Raw genomic sequence first — 27,018 nt, forward strand, 5'->3', positions numbered from 1 at the left:
TACACAGAAAAAATATATTTTATTTCATAAAAGCCACAAAATCAGCCGCCCGGATCCTGAATACGGATGAATATAATGGTGTCTGATGTAATAAGAGATGGAGGAGAGGCGCAGATGGTGAGGATCCTCTGGATCAGCCTCTCCTCATTTCCTTTCCTCTTTCTTTCTGTTTGGATCCTGACAAGAGATGAGAGGTTTATTTATATGAAATGTTTGCGGTTTAGTTATCATTATTACTGTGCGGTCAGTGGAAGCACTCAGCATTATGTAGTCCGGATCACACACCTGTCAGAGGTTGTTAGAAAGGGGTGGTGTACCTGTTAATGATGGACTTCCCCTTTAAGAATTGGATACTTAGCAGCCGACTTGGAATTATGACATCACTTACCTGAGGACATCATACGTGCCCTTATGACATCACAAGGTGGTAATTAAAGGGGTTTCAACTTTAAATCAACTTTAAAATCAATTTGTGGCAGAAAGTGCCAGAGATTTGTAATTTACTTCTATATAAAAATCTCCAGTCTTCCAGTACTCATCAGTTGCTTCATGTTCTGCAGGCAGGGCCGCCATCAGGAATTTCGGGGCCCCATACAACCAAAGTGTCTGGGCCCCCCACATTAATAAAAAAATAAAAATAGTGTGTTGGCCCCACGCCTTGCTGGGAGGTATAATTTGGTTCAGATCAATTCTAGAGAACTGGCTCATATTTCCCATTTTCCCCAGTGGCTTAAAATGTAACCTCTGTTATACAGTTATAAAATTGTAGAAACTAAATGTGAACAAGGTGCAATGTAAATGTCCCCATACAGACACTTACTTGTATAGCTGTCTCTTGTGCTCTGTATGCAGTGCATTATACTCACCCCTGCAACGTACAATTTATAGCGTGTCTACAAGCCCAGCGGGGCTCATTATGATGGAGACTAAAACTTATACAAGAGTGGGGTAGGGGTTCCCCTGTATTCAGAATGCTGGTGAGTGGTAGGCAATGCCCCGTTTGGGGTTATTGAATTTCGAGGGTCTGGGGGGCTGTTTGATTTGTATATGTTCACCAATATCCCCCCACCCCCCCCCCCCCCCCCCCCCCCGGTATGCTCACTAACATAGAATATGTTGATAAGGCTAATATAATGAGGCTGTTCCATGTTAGTGAGCATATACAAATCACCCCCCCCCCCAGGCAGACTAGTTTAGCTCACCCAAGCCAGTGATAGCGAATACATGGCGGTGAGAACGCTTTCTAGGAGATCCTGTTTGTGCAGCAGAGGTGTCTTTATCCTGCTCTGCATAGACCCTCGAAATTCAATAATCCCAGACGGGGCATTGCCGAGCACTCACCAGCATTCTGAATACAGGGGAACCCCTACCCCACTCTTGTATAAGTTTTAGTCTCCATCATAATGAGCCCTGCTGGGCTTGTAGACACGCTATAAATGGTACGTTGCAAGGGTGAATATAATGCACTGCATACAGAGCACAAGAGGCAGCTATACAAGTAAGTGTCTATTTGAATTGCACCTTGTTCACCTTTAGGTTCTACAATTTTATAACTGTATAACAGAGGTTACATTTTAAGCCACTGGGGAAAATGGGATATATGAGCCAGTTCTCTAGAATTGATCTCACACACAGACACCAGCACACATGTATACAGACACCAGCACACATGTATACACACATACAGACACCAGCACACCAGGGCACGATGAAGTTTGAACTTCTGCAACCTGGAGAAATCACCTGATATCACCTGCAGTCCTATGTAACACCACATAACACAGTGGTATCTCTGAGTACAGATAATGTAGTAGATTTCACCTGCAGTCCTATGTAACAGCACAGATAACACAGTGATATCTCAGAGTATAGATCATGTAGTAGATGTCACCTGCAGTCCTATGTAACAGCACAGATAACACAGTGATATCCCTCTGAGTACAGATAATGTAGATGTCACCTGCAGTCCTATGTAACACCACAGATAACACAGTGATATCTCTGAGTACAGATAATGTAGTAGTCACCTGCAGTCCTATGTAACACTACAGATAACACAGTGATATCTCTGAGTACAGATAATGTAGTAGTCACCTGCAGTCCTATGTAACACAACAGATAACACAGTGATATCTCTGAGTACAGATAATGTAGTAGTCACCTGCAGTCCTATGTAACACAACAGATAACACAGTGATATCTCTGAGTACAGATAATGTAGTAGTCACCTGCAGTCCTATGTAACAGCACAGATAACACAGTGATATCTCTGAGTACAGATAATGTAGTAGCTGTCACCTCGGGGCGCCCCTACTAAATGATGTTCTACAAAATAAGAAAAGTGTCATACAGGGACTCACAGGTGACGTCTTCTTTGATCTGAGGCGTCACTTTCCCTTTTCCTCTCCATCCGGCCCAGACCTCCATGATGATTCCTTCCAGATACGTTTCATCCCCTTAGAACCTGCGAGACAAACAATTTAGGCTCCGCACATTTCTAGCAACTTCCTTTCCTTTCTCCCCCCTGTAGGCTCCCATAGTAACTGCGCTGTGTGGGATGCCCCCTGTATGTAGGATCCCCTGCTGTGCCCCCATGAGCTAATAATGCCCCTAGAGGTACCCCCATGAGCTAATAATGCCCCTAGAGGTGGCCCCCATGAACTAATAATGCCCCCAGAGGTACCCCCATGCACTAATAATGCCCCCAGAGATGCCCCCATGAACTAATAATGCCCCCAGAGGTGCCCCCATATACTAATAATGCCCCCAGAGGTGCCCCCATATACTAATAATGCCCCCAGAGGTGCTCCCATATACTAATAATGCCCCCAGAGATGCCCCCATGAGTTAATAATGCCCCCAGAGGTACCCCCATATACTAATAATGCCCCCAGAGGTTCCCCCCATGAGCTAATAATGCCCCCAGAGGTGCCCCCATACACTAATAATGCCCCCAGAGGTGCCCCCCATACACTAATAATGCCCCCAAAGGTGCCCCCATATACTAATAATGCCCCCAGAGGTGCCCCCATATACTAATGCCCCCAGAGGTGCCCCCATATACTAATGCCCCCAGAGGTGCCCCCATATACTAATGCCCCCAGAGGTGCCCCCATACACTAATAATGCCCCCCAGAGGTGCCCCCATATACTAATACTGCCCCCAGAGGTGCCCCCATACACTAATAATGCCCCCATACACTAATAATGCCCCCAGAGGTGCCCCCATATACTAATAATGCCCCCAGAGGTGCCCCCATATACTAATACTGCCCCCCGAGGTGCCCTCATATACTAATACTGCCCCCAGAGGTGCCCCCATATACTAATAATGCCCCCAGAGGTGCCCCCATACACTAATAATGCCCCCCAAGGTGCCCCCATATACTAATACTGCCCCCAGAGGTGCTCCCATACACTAATAATGCCCCCAGAGGTGCCCCCATATACTAATAATGCCCCCAGAGGTGCCCCCATATACTAATAATGCCCCCAGAGGTGCCCCTAAAAAAACAAACATCCTACTCACCTAATCCGCGCTGTGGCTGCAGGCAGCAGCTCTCCTCCTCCTCCTCTTCGGGCTCCATCTTGCGAGCCGCAGGGACGGGACTTCCAGCAGGCGTGATGACGTCACATCCTCACGCCTGCCGGAGAGGTCACGTCCCGGCCTCCCATAGGCTGCTGGTATGAAGTGCCGGCAGCCTATGGGAGAGAATACAGGAGGAGGACGCTGACAGGTCCTTCTCCTGTATTCTGATCGCTTCAATGTTCCGCCCGCTCAATGTGCGGGCGGAACATCAAAGCGATCAATGCATCCGGAGAAGCTGCGCGGCCGCAGCTTCTCAGGATGCTCAGAAACAGGTGGCTAGCGTAGCGGTCGGGGGGCGGCGGCCGGCGGGCCCGCCGGGCCCCCCCCCCCCCGTGTCTCTTAGGGTCCGGGCCCCATACGGCAGTACCACTTGTACTGCCCTATCGGCGGCCCTGTCTGCAGGAAGTGGTGTATTCTCTCCAGTGTGACACAGTGCTCTCTGCTGCCACCTCTGTCCATGTCAGGAACTGCCCAGAGCAGGAGAGGTTTTCTATAGGGATTTGCTGCTGCTCTGGACAGTTCTTGACATGGACAGAGGTGGCAGCAGAGAGCACTGTGTCAGACTGGGGAGAATACACCACTTCCTGCAGGACATACAGCAGCTGATAAGTATGGAAAGACAGGATTTTTTGGCACCAGTTGATTTGAAAGAAAACATTTTTTGGTGAGCTACCCCTTTAAGCCTTCATGTGGAGGTAGACAGGTTGATGATACACTTCACCTTTAAAGAGAATGTAATTACAATCAGTTTGTATTTTCTGATTGTAATTTTATTTTTGTACATTATTATAGGGCGGCCATCTTGCTTGAGCGGTTTATAACAGTATTTTGACATATGCTTTACAGCAAGTCCCATGTACAAAAGCAACATTGGATGGTGGGTGTCCCATTGACATAGTCTCTGACCTTTTAAGAGATCATTCCACAAGGAGGGGAGGCCGAGCTACGAGCTTCATCTACTGTCTTCTCTATCTACTGGTATCAGCTGATGCGATAATTCTGTACAGATTACTTTCCAGCACTCTCCTCCTTATCATCACAGACAGAACAGACTGGTTGGTTTTATCAGGGTAACCTGGCAGTAACAGATTAGTTTTCCTGCAGTGCCACCTCTGGCGAAATCAAGTATTACATGATACTCAATGAATTGCATAGCAGCATAGTGTTGTAATGCAGGGACATGCTGGGTCCTCCAGAGATGGAGACACTCTTTGTAGCCGCTCTCTTCTCCAGATTATTGGTGTAGATGGTAAATGAGGGGTCTTCTAAACCAGAAAGCCACCAACAAGAAAACCTAAAGTTCTCACCTTCTCCACCACTCGCAGCTTTATCTGCTTGGGGGAACTCATGTCAGGTGGGTTTAGGACCACACAGGTGTAGACTTCAGGGCTTGTCTTGTCTATTCTGATGGACACAACCTTCTCATTGATGTCTCCGGCCCAGGTGATCCGCTCCTTATGCTGGGGCTGGGTCCCGGGGTACTGGAGCCCACCGATATAATGGAAAATCTGAAGAGAAGAAAAGGACAGAGAGGTGGCTAAGAAGCCAAAGCAAAGAGCCTATGCTGTCCACAGATGGGGGGTATACGGCTCTCTATTGTTCCCTGTTATCAGCCATCTCAGGCTGCTTGTAATGTTCTTCAATGGGATGACTATCAAGGGGTCTTGGATGTGCTATTATATCAAGGGGACAAAGGGGTTAACACTGCACTAATCAATACCACGATATATAGGGATTGGAGTGGATTTCATATGCTCACAATTACAGGGGCTTCCCAAGGCAGAGATGCAGGGGCCTCCATCCTCTTCTGCAGATAGTCACCACACATCTTGCATTAAAACTCTATTCAGTCTAGACAATGCTCTGTGAGCTCTACAGCCTGGACCCCAGACTGATACATTGTACATAGCTAGTCCTACTCTCAGCTGTATCCAGTGTAAACAATGCTCTGCGAGCTCCAGACTGATACATTGTACATAGCTAGTCCTGCTCTCAGCTGTATCCAGTGTAGACAATGCTCTGTGAGCTCAAGACTGATACATTGTACACAGCTAGTCCTGTTCTCAGCTGTATCCAGTGTAGACAATGCTCTGTGAGCTCCAGACTGATACATTGTACATAGCTAGTCCTGCTTTCAGCTCTATCCAGTGTAGACAATGCTCTGTGAGCTCCAGACTGATACATTACATAGCTAGTCCTACTCTCAGCTGTATCCAGTGTAAACAATGCTCTGCGAGCTCCAGACTGATACATTGTACATAGCTAGTCCCGCTCTCAGCTGTATCCAGTGTAGACAATGCTCTGTGAGCTCAAGACTGATACATTGTACACAGCTAGTCCTGTTCTCAGCTGTATCCAGTGTAGACAATGCTCTGTGAGCTCCAGACTGATACATTGTACATAGCTAGTCCTGCTCTCAGCTGTATCCAGTGTAGACAATGCTCTGTGAGCTCCAGACTGATACATTGTACATAGCTAGTCCTACTCTCAGCTGTATCCAGTGTAAACAATGCTCTGCGAGCTCCAGACTGATACATTGTACATAGCTAGTCCTGCTCTCAGCTGTATCCAGTGTAGACAATGCTCTGTGAGCTCCAGACTGATACATTGTACATAGCTAGTCCTACTCTCAGCTGTATCCAGTGTAGACAATGCTCTGTGCGCTCTACAGACTGCACTCCAGGCTGATACATAGAGCAGAGACATGACTTGAAGTAGGGCAATAACAGTGTTGGGGAGCACTGGACTAGAAGACATCTCTAGATCCTGCACATTACAATGTTTTACTGGTTCTAAGTTACATCCAGAGCTGTAATCACAATTCTGTTAATTTCCTGTTAGCCCATTCCCCTGCTTGTTCAGTGTCTGCACCAAACACATTCCAAGGGGCAGGACTGGCAATGCAGCTCTGGAAGCGACTGGAGGATACAAAAGCTACAATGAAGTTTTCGGTGTTGACATAGTGGCCAGCAGGAGGCGCTCTTACCACATTATATGGAGAATCACACCCTTGTCTTGTGTACGTCCATGTGACAGAGAAGGTGCTGCTTATCGGCTCATATGTCCTGAATACACAGGGTAATGTCGCCTGCCCCCCCCCCCCCCCCACCCCCCCCCACCCCCCCCCCCCCCCCCCCCCGCTCTCAACCTCTAACTCATCTGGTGCATAGACTTCCAAAGCCTCGGCATTGTGCTCTGCAACACAACGGATATAAGTATACACATAGCGTTCTCCAGATGCTGCAAAACTACCACTCCCATCAGGCTCTGCATTGTGGCTACTGCAGTTCTGCAACATAGTCTATTTCTTATGTGTCCAGGATTGAAAGAAAAAAAAAAAAAAAAAATTTTTTCACAAACAGCGCCCCTCTTGTCTTCAGTTTGCCTGGGGTACTGCAGCTCTGTTCCATCAAACTGAATAGAGTGTAGTTGTGATACCTTACACGACAGGTGTGGTGCTGTCCTTGGAAAAAGGCAGAGCTCAAGATGGAGTTGCCAATATAATACAAGGGGAGATTATACGGCCCTATGTTTGCTGTAAGCGAGCACTGATCTGCACTTGCTTACCAAGCATATTACATAACTCTAAGATTTCGGCTCCAGTCACACAGGCCGGAGGGAGAGCGGCTGCCGTCACACAGGCCGGAGGGAGAGCGGCTGCCGTCACACAGGCCGGAGGGAGAGCGGCTGCCGTCACACAGGCCGGAGGGAGAGCGGCTGCCGTCACACAGGCCGGAGGGAGAGCGGCTGCCGTCACACAGGCCGGAGGGAGAGCGGCTGCCGTCACACAGGCCGGAGGGAGAGCGGCTGCCATCACGCAGGCTGGAGGGAGAGCGGCTGCCGTCCCGCAGGCCGGAGGGAGAGCGGCTTCCGTCACGCAGGCCGGAGGGAGACCTGGTATATAGCAGGCTTAGACAGTTAGTGCAGGAGTGATGCTGCATAGGCTGCGGAGATACGTGCCGGATGTTGGGAGTAGTAGTATGAGAAGAAACTAGCACTGCTGGGTGGACGAACTTGGGAGTAATACTTGCTGTGGGTACTTGTAGAGATGAGAGAGATATCCGCACGACACCCAGATGAGAGAGAAGATGACTCCGGACACTTGTATAGGCAGGCAGCCGGTTACTGGAACGCAGCAGCAGAATCAGTCACTCTTCTTATGGTGGAAAGGCTGCAGAGACGCTTCTGTCCCCTTCTGAGGGAGAGGACAGAGCAACACAACCTCCTTGCTTGAAAGCCGGGGCTGAACTCTCCTGTCAGCAGGAAGTGGGAAGTCACATGGTTGCTCCTGGCCAGAGCTAGTCGGCCATTGGAGGAACCATGGTTACAGGGCACTGGCACGTGATCCACAGCCTTGCATACCACTGTACAAGGTAATAATAATACACAGGAGTATATATATATACTAAGATATACATGAGAATACACATAACCAGGGAATATCAGGGGGAAAACTAGCAGCAGTTGCAGTGTGCACAGTTACCAGAACCAGCATGGACTAAGTGATAGAAATGAGCACGATAGGAGTAGTAGTCCTTGCGTTCTGGGACACTGCAAGAGCGGCTTCCGTCACACGGGCCGGAGGGAGAGCGGCTGCCGTCACACGGGCCGGAGGGAGAGCGGCTCCAGTCACACGGGCCGGAGGGAGAGCGGCTCCAGTCACACGGGCCGGAGGGAGAGCGGCTGCCGTCACACAGGCCGAAGGGAGAGCGGCTGCCGTCACACAGGCAGAAGGGAGAGCGGCTGCCGTCACACAGGCCGGAGGGAGAGCGGCTGCCGTCACACAGGCCGGAGGAAGAGCGGCTCCCGTCACACAGGCCGGAGGAAGAGCGGCTCCCGTCACACAGGCCGGAGGAAGAGCGGCTCCCGTCACACAGGCCGGAGGGAGAGCGGCTGCCTTCACACAGGCCGGAGGAAGAGCGGCTGCCGTCACACAGGCCGGAGGAAGAGCGGCTGCCGTCACACAGGCCGGAGGAAGAGCGGCTGCCGTCACACAGGCCGGAGGAAGAGCGGCTCCCGTCACACAGGCCGGAGGAAGAGCGGCTCCCGTCACACAGGCCGGAGGGAGAGCGGCTGCCGTCACACAGGCCGGAGGGAGAGCGGCTGCCGTCACACAGGCCGGAGGGAGAGCGGCTGCCGTCACACAGGCCGGAGGGAGAGCGGCTGCCGTCACACAGGCCGGAGGGAGAGCGGCTGCCGTCACACAGGCCGGAGGGAGAGGGGCTGCCGTCACACAGGCCGGAGGGAGAGCGGCTGCCGTCACACAGGCCGCAGGGAGAGCGGCTGCCGTCACACAGGCCGGAGGGAGAGCGGCTGCTGTCACACAGGCCGGAGGGAAAGCGTCACACAGTCCGGAGGTAGAGTGGCTCCCGTCACACAGGCCGGAAGGGAGAGTGGCACACAGGCCGGAGGAAGAGCGGATGTGGCAGTCCTCACCTTATCACTCACCTTTCTCCACCACCCGCAGCTTTATCTGCTTTGGGGTACTCATAATATCCGGAGGGTTCAGGACAGAACACGAGTAGGTCCCATTGTCCTTAAAGGTGATCTTGTCTATCTTGATGGATACATCCCGGCTATTGATGTCTCCCACCCAGGTGACCCGATCTTTAAAGTGCGGCTCCTGCGCTGGGAACTTCTTCCCATTGATGTAATGAAAAATCTGAGGAGGAAACAGACAGGAAAATCCCAGCTGAACCTCTTCTCAATCTGTTCTGTGATCATATCATTCTATTAGGGTCCATTTACACAGAAAGATTATCTGCCAAAGATTTGAAGCCAAAGCCAGGAATGGATTTGAAAAGTGGAGAAATCTCAGGCTTTCCTGTATGACCTGATCTCTGTTTATTGTCTGGCTTTGGCTTCAAATCTTGGGCAGATAATCTTCCTGTGTAAATGGACCCTTACTCCCTGTTAACGTGTACGTGTAAACGCAGCAAAAGATCGAACGACAAGCGAGAAATCGTTCATTTTGATATTTTATCTTGTTCTTAAATCGGCGTTCGCAAAAAATTCGCTCCGATCGTTCCGTGTAAACAGTCGTCGCGCGAAAGTCCGGCCTCCCGCTGCTCGCAGCCTGGCCCCACGCTCATCCACAGCCCGGCCCCCCACTCATCTGCAGCCCGGCCCTCCACTAATCCGCAGCCCCCTGTGCCGGCTCGATCGCCACCCCCGCCGCCCCGATCGCCACCCCCGCCGCCGCTCGGATCGCCCCCGCCGCCCCGGCCACGAGCATACGTTACCTGCTCCGCGTAGCAGGTCTTTGAAATTCCCGGCTCCCCTCTTCAGCCAATCACTGAAGAAGGGAGCCGGGGATTTTGAAGACCTGCTACGCGGAGCAGGTAACGTATGCGGCGGGGGCTTTCAGAGCTGCGGCATGGGGGCGATCAGAGCTGCGACGGGGGGGCGATCGGATCGGCGGCGGCGATCGGGGCGGCGCAGGGGGCTGCGGTTGACCATGGAGCCGGGCTGCGGATAAGCGGGCGGTCGGGCTGCGAGCGGGGGGGGGGGGGGGGGGGGGGGGGGGATGGGCTGCGGGCGCGCGATCGCAAAACGACCGTCTAAACGCTGATCGTTATGAAAAAAAATTGTTACTCCGACATCGTTAATCATGCGATCGGGCCAATTATCGTCCCGTGTAAACCCAGGGTACTATTACACGGAACGATAATCGTTCGAATTGGCCCGATTCGGCTGATTATCGCTCCGTGTAATAAATGCAATGACAACGATCATCGGCTGATCGTTGATATAGGTTAGAACCTATTTTTGTCGGGCACCGACCGTGCACCGCTGCGTGTAATAGCGGTGCACGGGCGGCGACTAACGATGTACATTACCCATCCACGTTCCAGGGCTGGTCCCGGCCTGTGATTGGCTGAGCGACCTATCAGCTGAGAGGCCGATGTGAAGCTAGAGCGCGCGCAGGACCCAGGGAGAAGCGGACCGCAGGAGCAGCCCTGGAGCGTGGATAGGTAATGTATATCGTCAGTCTCCAGCCGTGCACCACTATTACACGTAGCGATGCGCGGTTGGCGCCCGACGAAAATAGATCGGAACCTAGAGGCCCTATTCCTCCAACAGATCTGACGACAGATTATCTGCCAAAGATTTGAAGACAAACCCAGGAGTGGATATGAAAAGTCTCAGTCTCAGAAATCTCAGTCTTTCCTTTATGACCTGCTCTCTGATTATAGTCCGTTCCTGGGTTTGGCTTCAAATCTTTGGCAGATAATCTGCAGTCAGATCTGTTGATGGAATACGGCCTTAAATCAACGATCAGCCGATGATCGTTGTCATCGGCTCATCGTTGTATTTATTACATGGAGCGATAATTGGCCGAATCGGGCCGATTTGGCCGATTATCGTTCCTTGTAGTAGTACCCTTATACTCCAGTTACAGCTAGAGCTGCATCTAGAATTTTGCTGCCTGTAGTTCCAGCCTGCAGCTCTCCTCTTACCACGATACCCGATCGACTGGAGCCCTCCTCCGTGTACATCCACATGATGGACGTTGTGCTGCCCGTCACTTCTGAAGACTTGAAGGTACACGGTAACGTCACGTATGTTCCCTTCTGCACGGATAAGTGGTTGGGTGCGTAGACCTCCAGCGCTCCGGCATAATGTACTGAGGAGATCAGAGACCGGACACCAGGAAAGAGCTGTCAATGCACTGGAATGTATGGTAAAGGCATGGGGGTCTCATATAGCCCCCCACACCATCTGTCCACCCACCCCTCCACCTACTGACCCCTTACCACTCTTTCACCCTACAGAGCCCCTCTCCTATTAACCCCCTGCACACCGCCTCTAGCATCTCACCCCCTTCTCATTCCATATTATCCTTAAAGAACTCCTGTGTATCCCCCCCCCCCCCCCCCACCGAGCTACCGCCACCTTGTGACCCCTCAACTATCTGCAGAAAGTCCCTGCCACTCTCTGATTACACTGCCCTACATATTGATTCTGCAGGGGCTCAGAGATTCCTGATGGTGGTCCTCCATACATATGCACATGCCCCCATACATTGTATATACATACACATCCCCCTATACATTACATACACATACATATACATATGCCCCATACATTACATATACATACATATACACCTGCCCCATACATTACATATACATACACATACACCTGCCCCATACATTACATATACATACATATACATATACACCTGCCCCATACATTACATATACATACATATACATATACACCTGCCCCATACATTACATATACATACATATACACCTGCCCCATACATTACATATACATACATATACACATGCCCCATACATTACATATACATACACATACATATACACATGCTCTATACATTACATATACATACATATACATATGCCCCATATATTACATATACATACATATACACATGCCCTATACATTACATATACATACATATACACATGCCCTATACATTACATATACATACATATACACATGCCCTATACATTACATATACATACATATACATATGCCCCATATATTACATATACATACATATACACATGCCCTATACATTACATATACATACATATACATATGCCCCATATATTACATATACACATGCCCTATACATTACATATACATACATATACATATGCCCCATATATTACATATACATACATATACATATGCCCCATATATTACATATACATACATATACACATGCCCCATACATTACACATATACATCCATATTCCCTTCATACATTTACACAGTGAAACTTTTATTTAACCCCTTTTTAGCCGAATTGACATATGAAGCCCCTGAGGGGTTAACGAACGTTTGTTTGTAAAATTGTAACAAATAGAAACTTTGTATAAATATTTGCTTTCTAATCTCAGAAGTCGGGACGGTTGGGACTCGGTCCCGGGTGACTGACCTGTAGAGAGCGCAGTGGCCCCCAGCAGCAGCGGCAGCAATCCGCTCCCACACACAGGAACCGCAGCCATTACCGCACCCGCAGCACCTGTCTAATCCGCTAGGTATCCAACTCGGAGAACTCCATGTACGGGACGATTATATCTCCTCCTCCTGCTTTGAATATACGAATTCTATTGGCTGTCAGTGATGTCCACAATGTCATAGTTCACTCTGATTGGCCTCGGGTTACTGGTTTGTTTCTGAGTTCGGGACTGAGTGGATTGTGGGACTCCAGGGGCCACAGGAAGCCGAGGTCTTAGCACTCGTGTAGATACCGCTGCAGTGTGCACACCGTCAGTGACAGGGGGATGCGGTTTCTCACGCCGGCTCGTTGGTCTAGGGGTATGATTCTCGCTTAGGGTGCGAGAGGTCCCGGGTTCAAATCCCGGACGAGCCCAACTTTTACTTCAATGAATCCAAATAATGGATAATTATATGTAACGTTTATAACGTGTGTATACCGCTGCAGTGTGCACAGAGGCAGACAGTGACTTACGGATCATGATATAAGTAATCAAAACAAAGCTTAGAGGGGTTAAAGGGGGAATCCTCATCAGGGTCTCAGGAGTTGGATCCTATATAAAAGGGAACCTGTCACCCCCGTGCCAGGGTGACAGGCTACAGCCCCCTATACTGACCTGATCCCGCCGGGTCCCGCTTCTGGATCCAGTCGGGTCACGGAGATCTCAGCCTCTGCAGCCCAACGCGCGTGCGCTGAGAGAGGAGTCCAACGCTCATAGAGAATGACTGGTGAGTCCAGCACTCCGTCATTCTCTATGAGCGTTGGACTCATCTCTCAGCGCGCGGCGGGATCAGGTGAGCATAGGGGGCTGTAGCGGGGGGTCGGGAGCCTGTCACCCCGGCACGGGGGGTAACAGGTTCCCTTTAAAGGAAGGTAATAAGCCAACCCAGGATTAGAAAAAAACACGGCTTTATTGCGAATACAACGCCGCCCCTGTCCTCAGGTTGTGTGCGGTATTACAGTTCACCTCCATTCACTTCAATTGAACTGAGCTGCAAAACACTTAAACAGGTTATCCAGCGCTACAAAAAAATATCCCCTCTCTTGTCTCCAGACCGTGTGGGGTTTAGAACTCAGTTCCATTGAAGTAAATGGAGCTTAATTGCAAACAGCACCTGAACTGGAGACAACAGCAGGGGGAAAAGTGGCCATGTTTGTGTAGCACTGGATAACCCCTTTCGGGTGCCTTCACACGTACCGTATTGCTGCGTTTTTAACGCTGCGTTTTTATTGCTGCGTTTTTAACGCTGCGTTTTTGCTGCGATTTTTACATGTGCGTTTTGATTTTCACATGATTTTCAAGTGAAAATCGAAACTCGCATGTAAAAATCGCACCAAAAATGCAGCTATAAAAACGCAGCGTTAAAAACGCAGCGATACGGTATGTGTGAAGCTACCCTTAAAGAGGATGTACCATCAGGTTACACCCTCTTTAATATGATCCACGGACAGAACTGCGCCGTCACGGGGAAGCCGGTGCCATGGTCCATTTTTTAAATAAAGGCAACGGCTTCCCCATGATGGCGCCATTCTATCCATGGGTGATATTAAAAAAGATGTACCTGATGGTATATCCTCTTTAGCAGGGAGCAGCTATAGACGGCATCTCTGTCTAGTGGATCCAACAACTCATTGATTCCAAAGAGAATACTGCAGTACTGAATGTCCCCTGCAGGGGTGCTGCCTGGGTGCTGGGGGGGGTGCTGCTGGGGTGTTGCCTGGCTGCTGCGGGGGTGCTGCCTGAGTGCTGCTGGGGTGTTGCCTGGGTGCTGCAGGGGTGCTGCTGGGGTGCTGCGGGGATGCTGCCTGGGGTGTTGCCGGAGTACTGCCTATCAGCCCCTATCTGGGTGACTTATTAGGTCCCTCATTATTCCCACTATACCTGCTGTAACCAGATTCCACTTTGTAGAGGTCGATTGTTCTGCATTGCCAGAGATTTATAGATGCAAAATGTGTTGACTGGTTCCCTTTAAGTCCTGAAACCCCCTTTAAGTATCTGCAGCCAGAACAGAATCACTTCTTTGGATATAAAGTTTTGTTTCCTTTGTGAGAACATGAAGTAAAGAGAAAACCTCAGCAGGCCGGGACACGCTCCATAATAGCACCACACAACATGTGCAGGAAGGATTATACCGCACCCTTTGTAGCTACTATAGCTATATCCCTGACTATAACCCCCCTGATATGTATACTGCACCCCCTATAGCTATATCCCTGACTATAACCCCCTGATATGTATACTGCACCCCCTATAGCTATATCCCTGACTATAACCTCCCTGATATATATACTGCACCCCCTATAGCTATATCCCTGACTATAACCCCCTGATATATATACTGCACCCCTATAGCTATACCCCTGACTATAACCCCCTTATATGTATACTGCACCCCCTATAGCTATACCCCAGACTATAACCTCCCTGATATATATACTGCACCCCCTATAGCTATATCCCTGACTATAACCTCCCTGATATATATACTGCACCCCCTATAGCTATATCCCTGACTATAACCTCCCTGATATGTATACTGCACCCCCTATAGCTATATCCCTGACTATAACCCCCCTGATATGTATACTGCACCCCCTATAGCTATATCCCTGACTATAACCCTCCTAATATGTATACTGCACCCCCTATAGCTATATCCCTGATTATAACCCCCCTGATATGTATACTGCATCCCCTATAGCTATATCCCTGACTATAACCTCCCTGATATGTATACTGCACCCCCTATAGCTATATCCCTGACTATAACCCCCCTGATATGTATACTGCACCCCCTATAGCTATATCCCTGACTATAACCTCCCTGATATGTATACTGCACCCCCTATAGCTATATCCCTGACTATAACCCCCCTGATATGTATACTGCATCCCCTATAGCTATATCCCTGACTATAACCTCCCTGATATGTATACTGCACCCCCTATAGCTATACCCCTGACTATAACCTCCCTGATCTGTATACTGCACCCCCTATAGCTATATTCCTGACTATAACCCCCTGATATATATACTGCACCCCTATAGCTATATCCCTGACTATAACCCCCTGATATAGGGGACTATAAAAGTTGCCCCCCCACGTACTCCTGTGGAGACAGGTTTTGTTTGTTTTTTTGATAGCATGTGAAGGTTTTCGACTATTTTTGTATATATATTTCCTGTATATTTTTTGTAATCTGAAAGAAATAAGGTCCATCAGTTCAGGTCCATTGTGAAATCCCTGGGGGTTTGTACTAATTTTCTTCATTCCAATTTGCGTTTCTTGCAGGAATATTTTTTATCTGTGGCTGCGTGGCGGGGATACTAGTAACTTCTTTTGACGCTGCTAGACCAACATTTTATGCGAGCACGTGCTTCCTTTTTATATATTATATTGTATATATATATTGATCTTTATGGGGCATGGTGTGTCTTTAACTTTCCTAGTTTTAGCACTATCACCTTTTTATTTATTTCATTTCATTTTATCACAAATATATATATTTCTTTTGCATGTTCACCATTACACTTTGCACCTTATGCACTGTGCACTTTCTCACTTGTGCACCTTATTAGTTTATATTCATTTATATTGTGTTATATATATTTTGTACAAATATTTATTTATTTATTCTTATTATGCTAATACATGGTTTGGGTTCCCTATATATATATTACATCATATTATATATGCTTATTGTTCTTAATGTGTATGGTCTAGTTTATTTTTGTGGGGTATTGCAATATGTGTTTATTGTAGTCTTACTTTGTGTATGGCCAGCGTAACTATCTCCAGTCTTATTATTTTTGTGACTGCCACTAGGTGGCGTGTTTTGTTTAGGTATTTTTTTCCCCTGATTGTGGTTTATAATGTTTGTTCCTGCTGCGCTCTTACTTAATTGGGAGGCGGGTTATGTATATAGTCCCAATACCGCCCCTCTACACTTTACTACGTTTTTTGCGGCATGTTACATGACACCACATGGGATTACGCGAGATTTGGTTACGTCACTATGGCTTGTCACATGACATTTACATGCTGGTCGACACCACGTGACTCATTTCCAGAGCACGGCGTGGTTGTTGACTGGCTGTCGCACTACCCGCCTTGTTGCGCAGCCGCAGTCTGCACTTCCGCACGCCGATTCCCGGACGGTTTGACAATCATGTCATGGGACACTCATTAGATCAGGTATATATGCCGGCTTATTCACACTAGTCACCCACTCCTGACGAAGCCGCCCGGAGCGGCGATACGCGTGGGGTTACCATCTTTCCTGCCACATAGGGACTTTCACATTCTTAGTTGGTATTATTTATTTATTTTTCAAATTGTTTGTCATCCCTTTTGCTTATGCATCTATATATATTTTTTTGTAGTCCTTTCATGGCTTATTGAGCCTATCTATGTAGCAGGCAGCAACCTCCCACATCATAGGAGGATGCCGTCTTTTGGTTTTTAATGTTTTTAATCTCTTTTTGTGTAGCCGGTACTAATAAAGCTTATTTATATTTTGTCATTACAAGTGTGCGCCTTACTTTTTTACCCTATGCTTTCCCTCTCCCTTTTTCTTTGCATATAGTGTGGTCTGTACTGTGACATATAGTGTGCGGTCTGTACTGTGACATATGGTGTGCGGTCTGTACTGTGACATACGGTGTGCGGTCTGTACTGTGACATATAGTGTGCGGCCTGTACTGTGACATATAGTGTGCGGTCTGTACTGTGACATATAGTGCGGTCTGTACTGTGACATATAGTGTGCGGTCTGTACTGTGACATATAGTGTGCGGTCTGTACTGTGACATATAGTGTGCGGTCTGTACTCTGACATATAGTGTACGGTCTGTACTCTGACATATAGTGTGCGGTCTGTACTCTGACATATAGTGTGGTCTTCACTCTGACAGTCATATAGTAAGATTTGGGTGGTTTATTATTGGGAGCATTGTGGCTGTTACTGAGGTCCCCTCCGCAGTCTCTTCCTCCTCTTGTCCCCTCTGCAGCCCCTTCCTCTTCTCCTCTTCAAAGTTCCTTCCTCTCCTTGTTCACTCTGAGGCCCCTTCCTCCTCTTCTCCCCTGTATAGTCCCTGCTTTCTCTCATGCGCCGGCTCGTTGGTCTAGGGGTATGATTCTCGCTTAGGGTGCGAGAGGTCCCGGGTTCAAATCCCGGACGAGCCCATTTTTTTTCTCTTTAATTCTGATCCTCTTTAGTGACCAGGAGGAGGTGCTCGGCCCGGGGAGCAGATCCGGTAACCGACAGCACTGAGCGGATCAGCGTGCGGTATCCGCCGCTCTTTGCACACACACCTCTCTGTGACAGGATTATTACACGGTATTACCCCGTCAGGGAGATTATTACCCCGTCAGGGAGATTATTACCCCGTCAGGGAGATTATTACCCCGTCAGGGAGATTATTACCCCGTCAGGGAGATTATTACCCCGTCAGGGAGATTATTACCCCGTCAGGTAAATTCTCTCTGTATAATCTTTAATCTTCTGTTTTTGGATTAAAAAAACAAAATAAAATAAAAGTTGGGCTCGTCCGGGATTTGAACCCGGGACCTCTCGCACCCGAAGCGAGAATCATACCCCTAGACCAACGAGCCACTCGCTATGTCTGATCTCCGTCTTCAGCGCTTTAACTCGTCACATCCCGACCCGCTCACTTCCTCCCACCGCCGCCATCTTGCTCTCCCGGAGCCCCGGCGCAGACACCGCGTCGCCCTCTTATTTTTTAATAACTGGGCGCAAATTCGAGCGGAGCGAATATCCCGGCAGAGAAAGACGGATCGTGTGAACATCTGTGTCGCGCGGAGACGCTGCGGTTTCCCTCGCGGTGCTGCGGGTGTAGGAAGATGGTGGAAGGGCGACCGAAGGCAGTCACCGAGCGCAGGGCTGATCCCCGAGAAAGATGCGCGATATAGAGGGTCTCCCGGCCAGGCTGCAGGGGCTCGTATTAATTCATTTGTAGTATTTACTGTATTTTATATGGAGAGATGGAGAAACCGTGGTGAAGCGCTCCCCCTAGTGGTGGTAGAAGGTAACTGCAGGAGAACGGAGCTTACTCTGCCAGTCACAGTGCCCCCAGTATCACCCTGAGAGCTTCCATCCATAGTGGTGCCCCATATCTCAGCCCAGTGCCCCCCAACCCCAGATACAGTATCCCCAGCTACAGTGCCCCCCAACCCCACATACAGTACCCCCAGCTACAGTGCCCCCCAACCTCAGCTACAGTGCCCCCCAACCCAAGGTACAGTGCCCCCAACCCCACATACAGTGCCCCCCAACCCTAGATACAGTGCTCCCAGCTACAGTGCCCCCCAACCTCAGCTATAGTGCCCCCCAACCTCAGCTATAGTGCCCCCAACCCCAGCTATAAAGTGCCCCCCAACCCGTTACAGTGCCCCCCAAACCCAGCTACAGTGCCCCCCAATCCCAGCTACAGTGCCCCCCAACCCAAGGTACAGTGCCCCCAACCCCACATACAGTACCCCCAGCTACAGTGCCCCCCAACCCAAGGTACAGTGCCCCCAACCCCTCATACAGTACCCCCAGCCCCAGCTACAGTGCCCCCCAACCCCAGCTATAGTGCCCCCCAACCTCAGCTATAGTGCCCCCAACCCGTTACAGTGCCCCCCAACCCCACCTACAGTACCCCAACCCCAGCTACAGTGCCCCCCAACCCCAGCTACAGTGCCCCCAACCCCACCTACAGTACCACCCAACCCTAGATACAGTGCTCCCAACCCCAGCTACAGTGCCCCCCAACCTCACCTACAGTGCTACCCAACCCCAGCTACAGTGCCCCCCAACCTTACCTACAGTGCCCCCAACCCCAGCTACAGTGCTCCCAACCCCAGCTACAGTGCTCCCAACCCCAGCTACAGTGCCCCCAACCCCAGCTACAGTGCCCCCAACCCCAGCTACAGTGCCCCCCAACCCCAGCTACAGTGCCCCCCAACCCCAGCTACAGTGCCCCCAACCCCAGCTACAGTGCCCCCAACCCCAGCTACAGTGCCCCCAACCCCAGCTACAGTACCCCCCAACCCCAGCTACAGTGCTCCCAACCCCAGCTACAGTGCCCCCAACCCCAGCTACAGTGCCCCCAACCCCAGCTACAGTGCTCCCAACCCCAGCTACAGTACCCCCCAACCCCAACTACAGTGCCCCCCAACCCCAGCTACAGTACCCCCCAACCCCAGCTACAGTGCTCCCAACCCCAGCTACAGTGCCCCCAACCCCAGCTACAGTACCCCCCAACCCCAGCTATAGTGCCCCCAACCCCAGCTACAGTGCCACCCAACCCCAGCTACTGTGCCCCAACCCCAGCTACAGTGCCCCCCAACCCCAGCTACTGTGCCCCAACCCCAGCTACAGTGCCCCCAACCCCAGCTACAGTGCCCCTAGCCACAGCTACAGTGCCCCCCAACCCCAACTACAGTGCCCCCCAACCCCAGCTACAGTGCCCCCAACCCCACCTACAGTGCCCCTAGCCACAGCTACAGTGCCCCCCAACCCCAACTACAGTACCCCCCAACCCCAACTACAGTGCCCTCAACCCCAGCTACAGTGACATCATGTGCCTGCGCTGTATCCAGGTGTATAGTGTGACATCATGTGACTTCTGTATCCAGGTGTATAGTGTGACATCATGTGACTTCTGTATCCAGGTGTATAGTGTGACATCATGTGACTGTGCTGTATCCAGGTGTATAGTGTGACATCATGTGACTGCGCTGTATCCAGGTGTGTAGTGTGACATCATGTGACTTCTGTATCCAGGTGTATAGTGTGACATCATGTGACTGCGCTGTATCCAGGTGTGTAGTGTGACATCATGTGACTGCGCTGGATCCAGGTGTATAGTGTGACAACATGTGACCACAGCTGTGCCTCCAGTGCCAGCCACAGTTCTCCCACCACAGCTGTGCCCCCAGTGCCAGCCACAGTGCTCCCACCACAGCTGTGCCCCCAATGCCAGCCACAGTTCTCCCACCACAGCTGTGCCCCCAATGCCAGCCACAGTTCTCCCACCACAGCTGTGCCCCCAATGCCAGCCACAGTTCTCCCACCACAGCTGTGCCTCCAGTGCCAGCCACAGTGCTCCCACCACAGCTGTGCCCCCAGTGCCAGCCACAGTGCTCCCACCACAGCTGTGCCCCCAGTGCCAGCCACAGTGCTCCCACCACAGCTGTGCCTCCAGTGCCAGCCACAGTGCTCCCACCACAGCTGTGCCCCCAGTGTCAGCCACAGTGCTCCCACCACAGCTGTGCCCCCAGTGCCAGCCACAGTGCTCCCACCACAGCTGTGCCCCCAGTGTCAGCCACAGTGCTCCCACCACAGCTGTGCCCCCAGTGCCAGCCACAGTGCTCCCACCACAGCTGTGCCCCCAGTGCCAGCCACAGTTCTCCCACCACAGCTGTGCCCCCAGTGCCAGCCACGGTTCTCCCACCACAGCTGTGCCCCCAGTGCCAGCCACAGTGCTCCCACCACAGCTGTGCCCCCAGTGTCAGCCACAGTGCTCCCACCAGAGCTGTGCCCCCAGTGCCAGCCACAGTGCTCCCACCACAGCTGTGCCCCCAGTGCCAGCCACAGTTCTCCCACCACAGCTGTGCCCCCAGTGCCAGCCTTAGTGCTCCCACCACAGCTGTGCCCCCAGTGCCAGCCACAGTGCTCCCACCACAGCTGTGCCCCCAGTGCCAGCCACAGTGCTCCCACCACAGCTGTGCCCCCAGTGCCAGCCACAAGTGCCAATCTGCCAACTGTCCCAGTAGATGTTAAACATGTCAGATTAGTAAGGTATGTTCCTGTACCCGTCTTTACCTGTGCCATGCTGGTGGTTTCCAGGCTCATAGGTGGCAGCGTGGCAGATGTGATGGCAGCCTGCCCTGCATCTGCTGACCTCCTGCTGGGGTTGTGCTTCTGAACAGCAGCCAATCTGAAGAAGCCGAGCTGCAGTGTAAAGCATGCAGGATAGAGGGAGCTGGAGAACATTGCTGTGTTACATTATTACATCATAGGTCACAGAGAACTCTAGTGGTGATGGGCCACTGTTACTATGGAAACCGTGCTGATGTCATCATTATGGTTTCCATAGAGATTGGCAAAAACCAAGGTCCTGGAGCCGCCACAGGCAGCAAAGCGCAGGGAGGGGAGGCCATATACTCTCATATCTCTGCTTGATGTCAGTAGATCCTCCCTGTTCACATACAGAGGCTGAAGAGTGACATCATGTGATTGCTGTATCCAGGTGTATAGTGTGACATCATGTGACTGCTGTATCCAGGTCTATAGTGACATCATGTGACTGTGCTGCATCCAGGTGTATAGTGTGACTGCTGTATCCAGGTGTATAGTGTGACATCATGTGACTGCGCTGTATCCAGGTGTATAGTGTGACATCATGTGACTGCGCTGTATCCAGGTGTATAGTGTGACATCATGTGACTGCTGTATCCAGGTGTATAGTGACATCATGTGACTGCTGTATCCAGGTGTATAGTGACATCATGTGACTGCTGTATCCAGGTCTATAGTGACATCATGTGACTGCGCTGTATCCAGGTGTATAGTGTGACATCATGTGACAGTGCTGTATGCAGGTGTATAGTGTGACATCATGTGACTGCTGTATCCATGTATATAGTGTGACATCATGTGACTGCTGTATCCAGGTGTATAGTGTGACATCATGTGACTGCTGTATCCATGTATATAGTGTGACATCATGTGACTGCTGTATCCAGGTGTATAGTGTGACATCATGTGACTGTGCTGTATCCAGGTGTATAGTGTGACATCATGTGACTGCTGTATCCAGGTGTATAGTGACATCATGTGACTGCGCTGTATCCAGGTGTATAATGTGACATCATGTGACTGTGCTGTATCCAGGTGTATAGTGTGACATCATGTGACTGTGCTGTATCCAGGTGTATAGTGTGACATCATGTGACTGTAATATATCCAGGTGTATAGTGTGACATCATGTAACTGCTGTATCCAGGTGTATAGTGTGACATCATGTGACTGTGCTGTATCCAGGTGTATAGTGTGACATCATGTGACTGTGCTGTATCCAGGTGTATAGTGTGATATCACGTGACTGCGCTGTATCCAGGCATGAACGTTCCCCATTACTGGCGTAGACAAGATGTCACCATAGCCAGCAGAGGTCACAATGTGTAAGATGTCATTGACATCCACATAGGCCCAAACTGGGCCCGGGTCTGGATTTGCCTCCAGATTCTCCCCTTAAAGAGCGATAATGGACTCTATGTCCTTTATTATGAAATTATGACATCACAGGCTCAATGATGTCACTTCCCTTGCCACTGTGACCTCATAATGGTGATAAAGCCTTAAAAAACCAGTGTATGGTTAGTGATGGACTTACCCCTAGGAAGAAAATAGCCACCATCTTGGAATTATGCAGTTATAAGGGTGATGATGTCAATACCTACATGATGTCATACACATGATGATATCACTCGCCCTCTGATGGCTTCACAAGGGTGATTATAGGGGTATTTCCATCCACAGCATAGGGATCAGCATAACAAGCTGATCGCCAGGGGTCACACTGTCATTGTCTATGGGGCTTCCAAACATTGCCAACACCGATCGTCTTGGTATGCTCTTACATGTCCACTATATTTGAATTATGACATCACAAGCACGATGACATCATGATGACTATATCTATTGAGGCGTGGTCATCATGGAAGCCTCCTGGTAGTAATGAATTACAGAAGGGACAGAGTCTTATAAAGAATAGGCATTTATTTATAAATTACAGTGGGGGACATGTTGTCCACAGATGGTCCTCCCGGCATTTCATTCCATGATCGAAACAGCTAAAGTAAGAAACCCGAGGCAACAACAGAGAAAAGAGACAAAAAACAGGCAAAATACAGCCACCGGGTGACAGGAGGGGATCCTATGGTGTCTTTAGGCCCAATTGTGAGGTAAAAAATGGAGGATAAACAGTCTGGGCCCAAATGTAGGGTAAATCAGTAAAAGAACCAATATCTACAGACGTGGCGGCCATTTTGTTGTAAGGGTTGCCGAAAAATGGTGCAATATCATAACACTCAACATTAAGCTCACAAAATCTCCTAGGAACAAGTATCTTGGGGGAAGATTTCTCTCATTTGAGGATTACTTGGAACCATCTTCCCTACAGTCTGGTTACTATGGAGAAAATGCTTAACTACCATAGCCTTATTCATGGGTTCTCAGGTATTAGGTCGCTAGCAACCAGTCTGTCACAGATCACGCAGGTCTTATTGGTATATGTCACCCCAAAACGCATTAGAGCAGCCCATGAAAGGGAGGGGGTTGTTATTTTAACCAAGATGGCGGTGTAAGGCCTTAGTAAGAGATTCATTTTGTCAGCAACTGATGCTATTTGAGTTGTTGGGAACTTGACTGTGATCAGCTATGTGACACGGTGATACGTGTACAGCTGCCATAATCAGCACCTAGAATTTCTAGAAGTCACATGACCACAATCAGGGCCGTATTTACCACAAGGGAGCAGGGGGACAGAAAAAACTAATTTTTTTGTTTTTATTTTTTTAGTTTCCTTCCTCCCGTTCAGACTTGCCCGTAAATCTGGTGTCTTTTCCAGGGGTGTGTGGGGAATGGTGGTATTGGTCAGGTCTGGTATCGCCAATAGGTGCGTGAAGATGAGGCGTCTTCAGGTTTAGTGCCTAGGGCAGCAGCAGCTGTTAATACAGCCCTGACCACAATTGTTGTAGCACTGTAACGTACAACAATATGGGTGACCTGGTCACATGACACCAGGACTTGACGTCAAAGTTCCACCAAGGAGCTGATCATTGGCCACTACATACGGTCCTCCATAGTGTAGGCCCCTCTTAATATACTATTATAGTGGGAGATTTATACACAGTAAATGATACATAGACAACAGTAAAGCAGACAGGTCACCTCAGTAACAGATTTTCCCTCTAAAAAATAAATCACGTGTTGATATACCTGAGATGTAGAACGACACAGAGGAAGGAGAACATGGCGGCCATCTCCCAGACGTCATCACAAAATACAGAGTTTACAGCGAAGCTCCACATTGACTCCATATAGAAAATCAAGGCTCCTTTTAGCCTATTGTATAACTGACTGGAAACCATCAACAAGCAGGTTAAGAGTATGTTCACACAACGTTATTTGAGGTGAAAATACAGCTGTACTTTGATAATTACAGGCGTAAATAATGAGCATGATCCTTAGGTGTATTTTCACCTCAAAAACATTGTTTATTGGATCTGGTTATGGCTGGGGACTGGTTAAAAAAAATAGCTTTGAGGAGATCAGTCAACAGCAACTTGTTGATGGTTTCCATTTAGCAACAGATCTTCTTCTGAGCTATGTGGGGTAAACCTGGACCCTTACATAGCGGAGGTGCTGGATAGTACTGGAGCCAAAGGTGGAGCATCCCTATAATAACTCAGACTTTTATACAATATATTAAAATCAGTCTATAGATTTATACACAAATATCTGTATTATAAGAATTTATCATCTCGGTATAAACGCAGTCACTGGTATATAGGAGCGGAGTCCGGCACATGTCAGTGGGATCGGCCGACCATCTATTGTGTTTGAGGGTCTCCAGACTCTCCTCTTATGGCAGATGTTGGAGAAGAGCAAGGTCAGCCATGTTGAATAATTTTATGACTACATCTGTACCCGCAGGAGATGATCTGCTGCTAAAAGAGTCTATCAGCCATTACAACACATGGACGAGCTGCTGACCTGAGCGGGCATACATATGGGAGCACTAACTATAAGCACATGGCCCATTATGGTGTATGGACGCCTTTAGGCTCCATTCACATATTGCCATAGCAACCAGTCAGAGGCCATGTTTTATTTTGCACTGTAATAGAAGCCGATGGCTGATTGGTTGCTATTGGCAACAAGGCCAAATTTGGGTCTGTTTTGTCCCTGGTCTAAGGCCGTGTTCACCCTCCGTCATGTATTTCCATCGCTCAGCTCTGTCGGACAGCCAGAAGACACAAGCGCCATGTCCACTGACTATAATCAGGTCTGTCAGGTTTCCAGCATGGCGTCCAGCATTTCACCTGCAAATATTTTTGCCAGAATCTGTGACAGCGGCTCCTAAGAGCACACAGGTGTAAACTAGGCCTTAGGCCACATTCAGACATGGATGATTTGTTGCAGATTTCCGCAACAAAATTTAACCCTCCAGGTGAACGGCAGATTATCTTAGTAATATAAGGGAGGGATACAGAGACAAAGGAGTGTGGGTGGAAATCGCTTTAAGGAAGTGGTGCAGCCCTCCAGGTGTTGCAAAACTACAATTCCCATCAAACCTTATACAGCCAAAGCTGTCCAGGCATGATGGGAATTGTAGTTTTGAAGCAGCTGGACGCCAGCAGGTTTGACACTGCTGCCTTAAAGGATCAGAAACGACAGCCATATTGTTCCCTGGAAACAGAATGACTTTTTTAAAGGAGGTTTTTTTTTATAAATAGTGAGGCACATGATATAATTTATACGTAAAATATCTATAAACATCCACAACGCCATAAATATATCACTATGGATGTGAACACAGCTTAAAAATAGAGAACTACAACTCCCAGCATTTAGCGGTCATCACCTGCTGGGACTGGTAGTTTATGTAACAGCTGTGGAGCCCCAGCTTCTGTACAATGATATATATATCTCCCCTATATACATAGCGTGTTGGTTGTTATCCTGCACATTGACACAATTGTTCCTATATATCTGTAGGATTTCTCCGAGTCGTGCTGATGGCAGCCGTTCTGTGAGGAGGACGCCATCCAGGATCACGTCTCCGGATCGTCTACGTACAAACATTGCAGCCGCCGTAGTCCACCGGTCAAGGCTTGTGAATCTCTGATGGTCGTTTTGCTTCACTTTTCAGGTTTATCCTACGAAAGGTAAATGGTTAATGTCAGAGACATCTGCGCCTCCCTGCTGAGCTTGGGGTGGTGGGCTTCTGCTTACACGCAGTAACCAACCAGAACAAGCAGAGCAGCAGTGTAAAACATAGGGGACTGACAGAGCTGGGGTGACTAGTGGGTGTTACGGTGACATTCCTGGACATATGGGGCACTACTAACATAGGTGGCGGTGGTTGTGGGGCGTGTATGGCTTCCATGTACTCCAAGGACGCCACTCTTAGAGACCATCTTTACAGCAGCATTCAGCTCTGCCTACCATAGGGAGGTCCTGATCTATTATAACCCATATTATCGGACCTGATGGAGGAAAATGTTTTACTACAATGTGAAAAACATAGATGACTCACATTTAAAGGCCCAAAGCCTGAGGCTGCCCTACTGAAGACCCTGATGACAACATTATGCAGGATGCCATGGAGACCTTGTGTTAATCCATCTCACCATCCACATCAATGTGCACAGA

General features: G+C 49.3%; 2 protein-coding genes, 1 long non-coding RNA gene and 3 other non-coding genes across 10 annotated transcripts in view; 3 read left to right on the forward strand and 3 right to left on the reverse strand.

Moving 5' to 3' along the window:
• LOC138768104 (myelin protein zero-like protein 1) lies at positions 1 to 21,811 on the reverse strand. Of its 5 annotated transcripts, none has more exons than XM_069946156.1 (4): positions 12,504 to 12,833; positions 11,050 to 11,216; positions 9,038 to 9,251; positions 1 to 177 (listed from the first exon to the last, which is right to left on the reverse strand). In XM_069946156.1, the coding sequence occupies exons 1-4, from the start codon at positions 12,571 to 12,573 to the stop codon at positions 134 to 136; spliced, it is 495 nt and encodes a 164-aa protein (XP_069802257.1). In that variant the 5' UTR covers positions 12,574 to 12,833; the 3' UTR covers positions 1 to 133. The 5 variants fall into 5 exon arrangements, with proteins under 5 accessions (XP_069802257.1, XP_069802258.1, XP_069802261.1 ...); XM_069946157.1 differs by having other exon boundaries at positions 9,026 to 9,251; XM_069946155.1 differs by lacking the exon at positions 1 to 177 and adding an exon at positions 4,963 to 5,097.
• TRNAP-AGG (transfer RNA proline (anticodon AGG)) lies at positions 12,870 to 12,941 on the forward strand. The gene has a single exon. It is a non-coding gene; the product is annotated as a tRNA-Pro (tRNA).
• The window catches only part of LOC138768107 (uncharacterized), a 15,118-nt gene continuing 4,774 nt past the window's right edge, over positions 16,675 to 27,018 (forward strand). Inside the window, exons 1-2 of the long non-coding RNA XR_011358933.1 lie at positions 16,675 to 16,763; positions 26,362 to 26,531. This is a non-coding gene — a long non-coding RNA (uncharacterized lncRNA). The remainder of the gene's footprint in view (positions 16,764 to 26,361; positions 26,532 to 27,018) is intronic.
• On the forward strand, positions 17,682 to 17,753 carry TRNAP-AGG (transfer RNA proline (anticodon AGG)). Its single transcript has one exon. It is a non-coding gene; the product is annotated as a tRNA-Pro (tRNA).
• Positions 18,111 to 18,182, reverse strand: TRNAP-CGG (transfer RNA proline (anticodon CGG)). Its single transcript has one exon. It is a non-coding gene; the product is annotated as a tRNA-Pro (tRNA).
• The window catches only part of RCSD1 (RCSD domain containing 1), a 41,457-nt gene continuing 37,779 nt past the window's right edge, over positions 23,341 to 27,018 (reverse strand). The window contains exon 7 of the mRNA XM_069946154.1: positions 23,341 to 26,522. Within this exon, the coding sequence (XP_069802255.1) occupies positions 26,505 to 26,522 (18 nt within the window). The 3' untranslated portion in view covers positions 23,341 to 26,504. The remainder of the gene's footprint in view (positions 26,523 to 27,018) is intronic.

Source organism: Dendropsophus ebraccatus, chromosome 11 (genome assembly GCF_027789765.1).
Source record: "Dendropsophus ebraccatus isolate aDenEbr1 chromosome 11, aDenEbr1.pat, whole genome shotgun sequence".
In the NCBI taxonomy this organism is placed as follows: domain Eukaryota; kingdom Metazoa; phylum Chordata; class Amphibia; order Anura; family Hylidae; genus Dendropsophus; species Dendropsophus ebraccatus.

Excerpts from the sequence above, each read along its gene's own strand:
- LOC138768104 (XM_069946155.1), bottom strand. The coding sequence starts at position 12,573 with ATGGCTGCGGTTCCTGTGTGTGGGAGCGGATTGCTGCCGCTGCTGCTG. Across the intron at positions 11,217-12,503 it reads GGCCACTGCGCTCTCTACAG|TACATTATGCCGGAGCGCTG; the intron begins GTCAGTCACCCG and ends TGATCTCCTCAG. Across the intron at positions 9,252-11,049 it reads CCAGTCGATCGGGTATCGTG|ATTTTTCATTACATCAATGG; the intron begins GTAAGAGGAGAG and ends TTTCCTCCTCAG.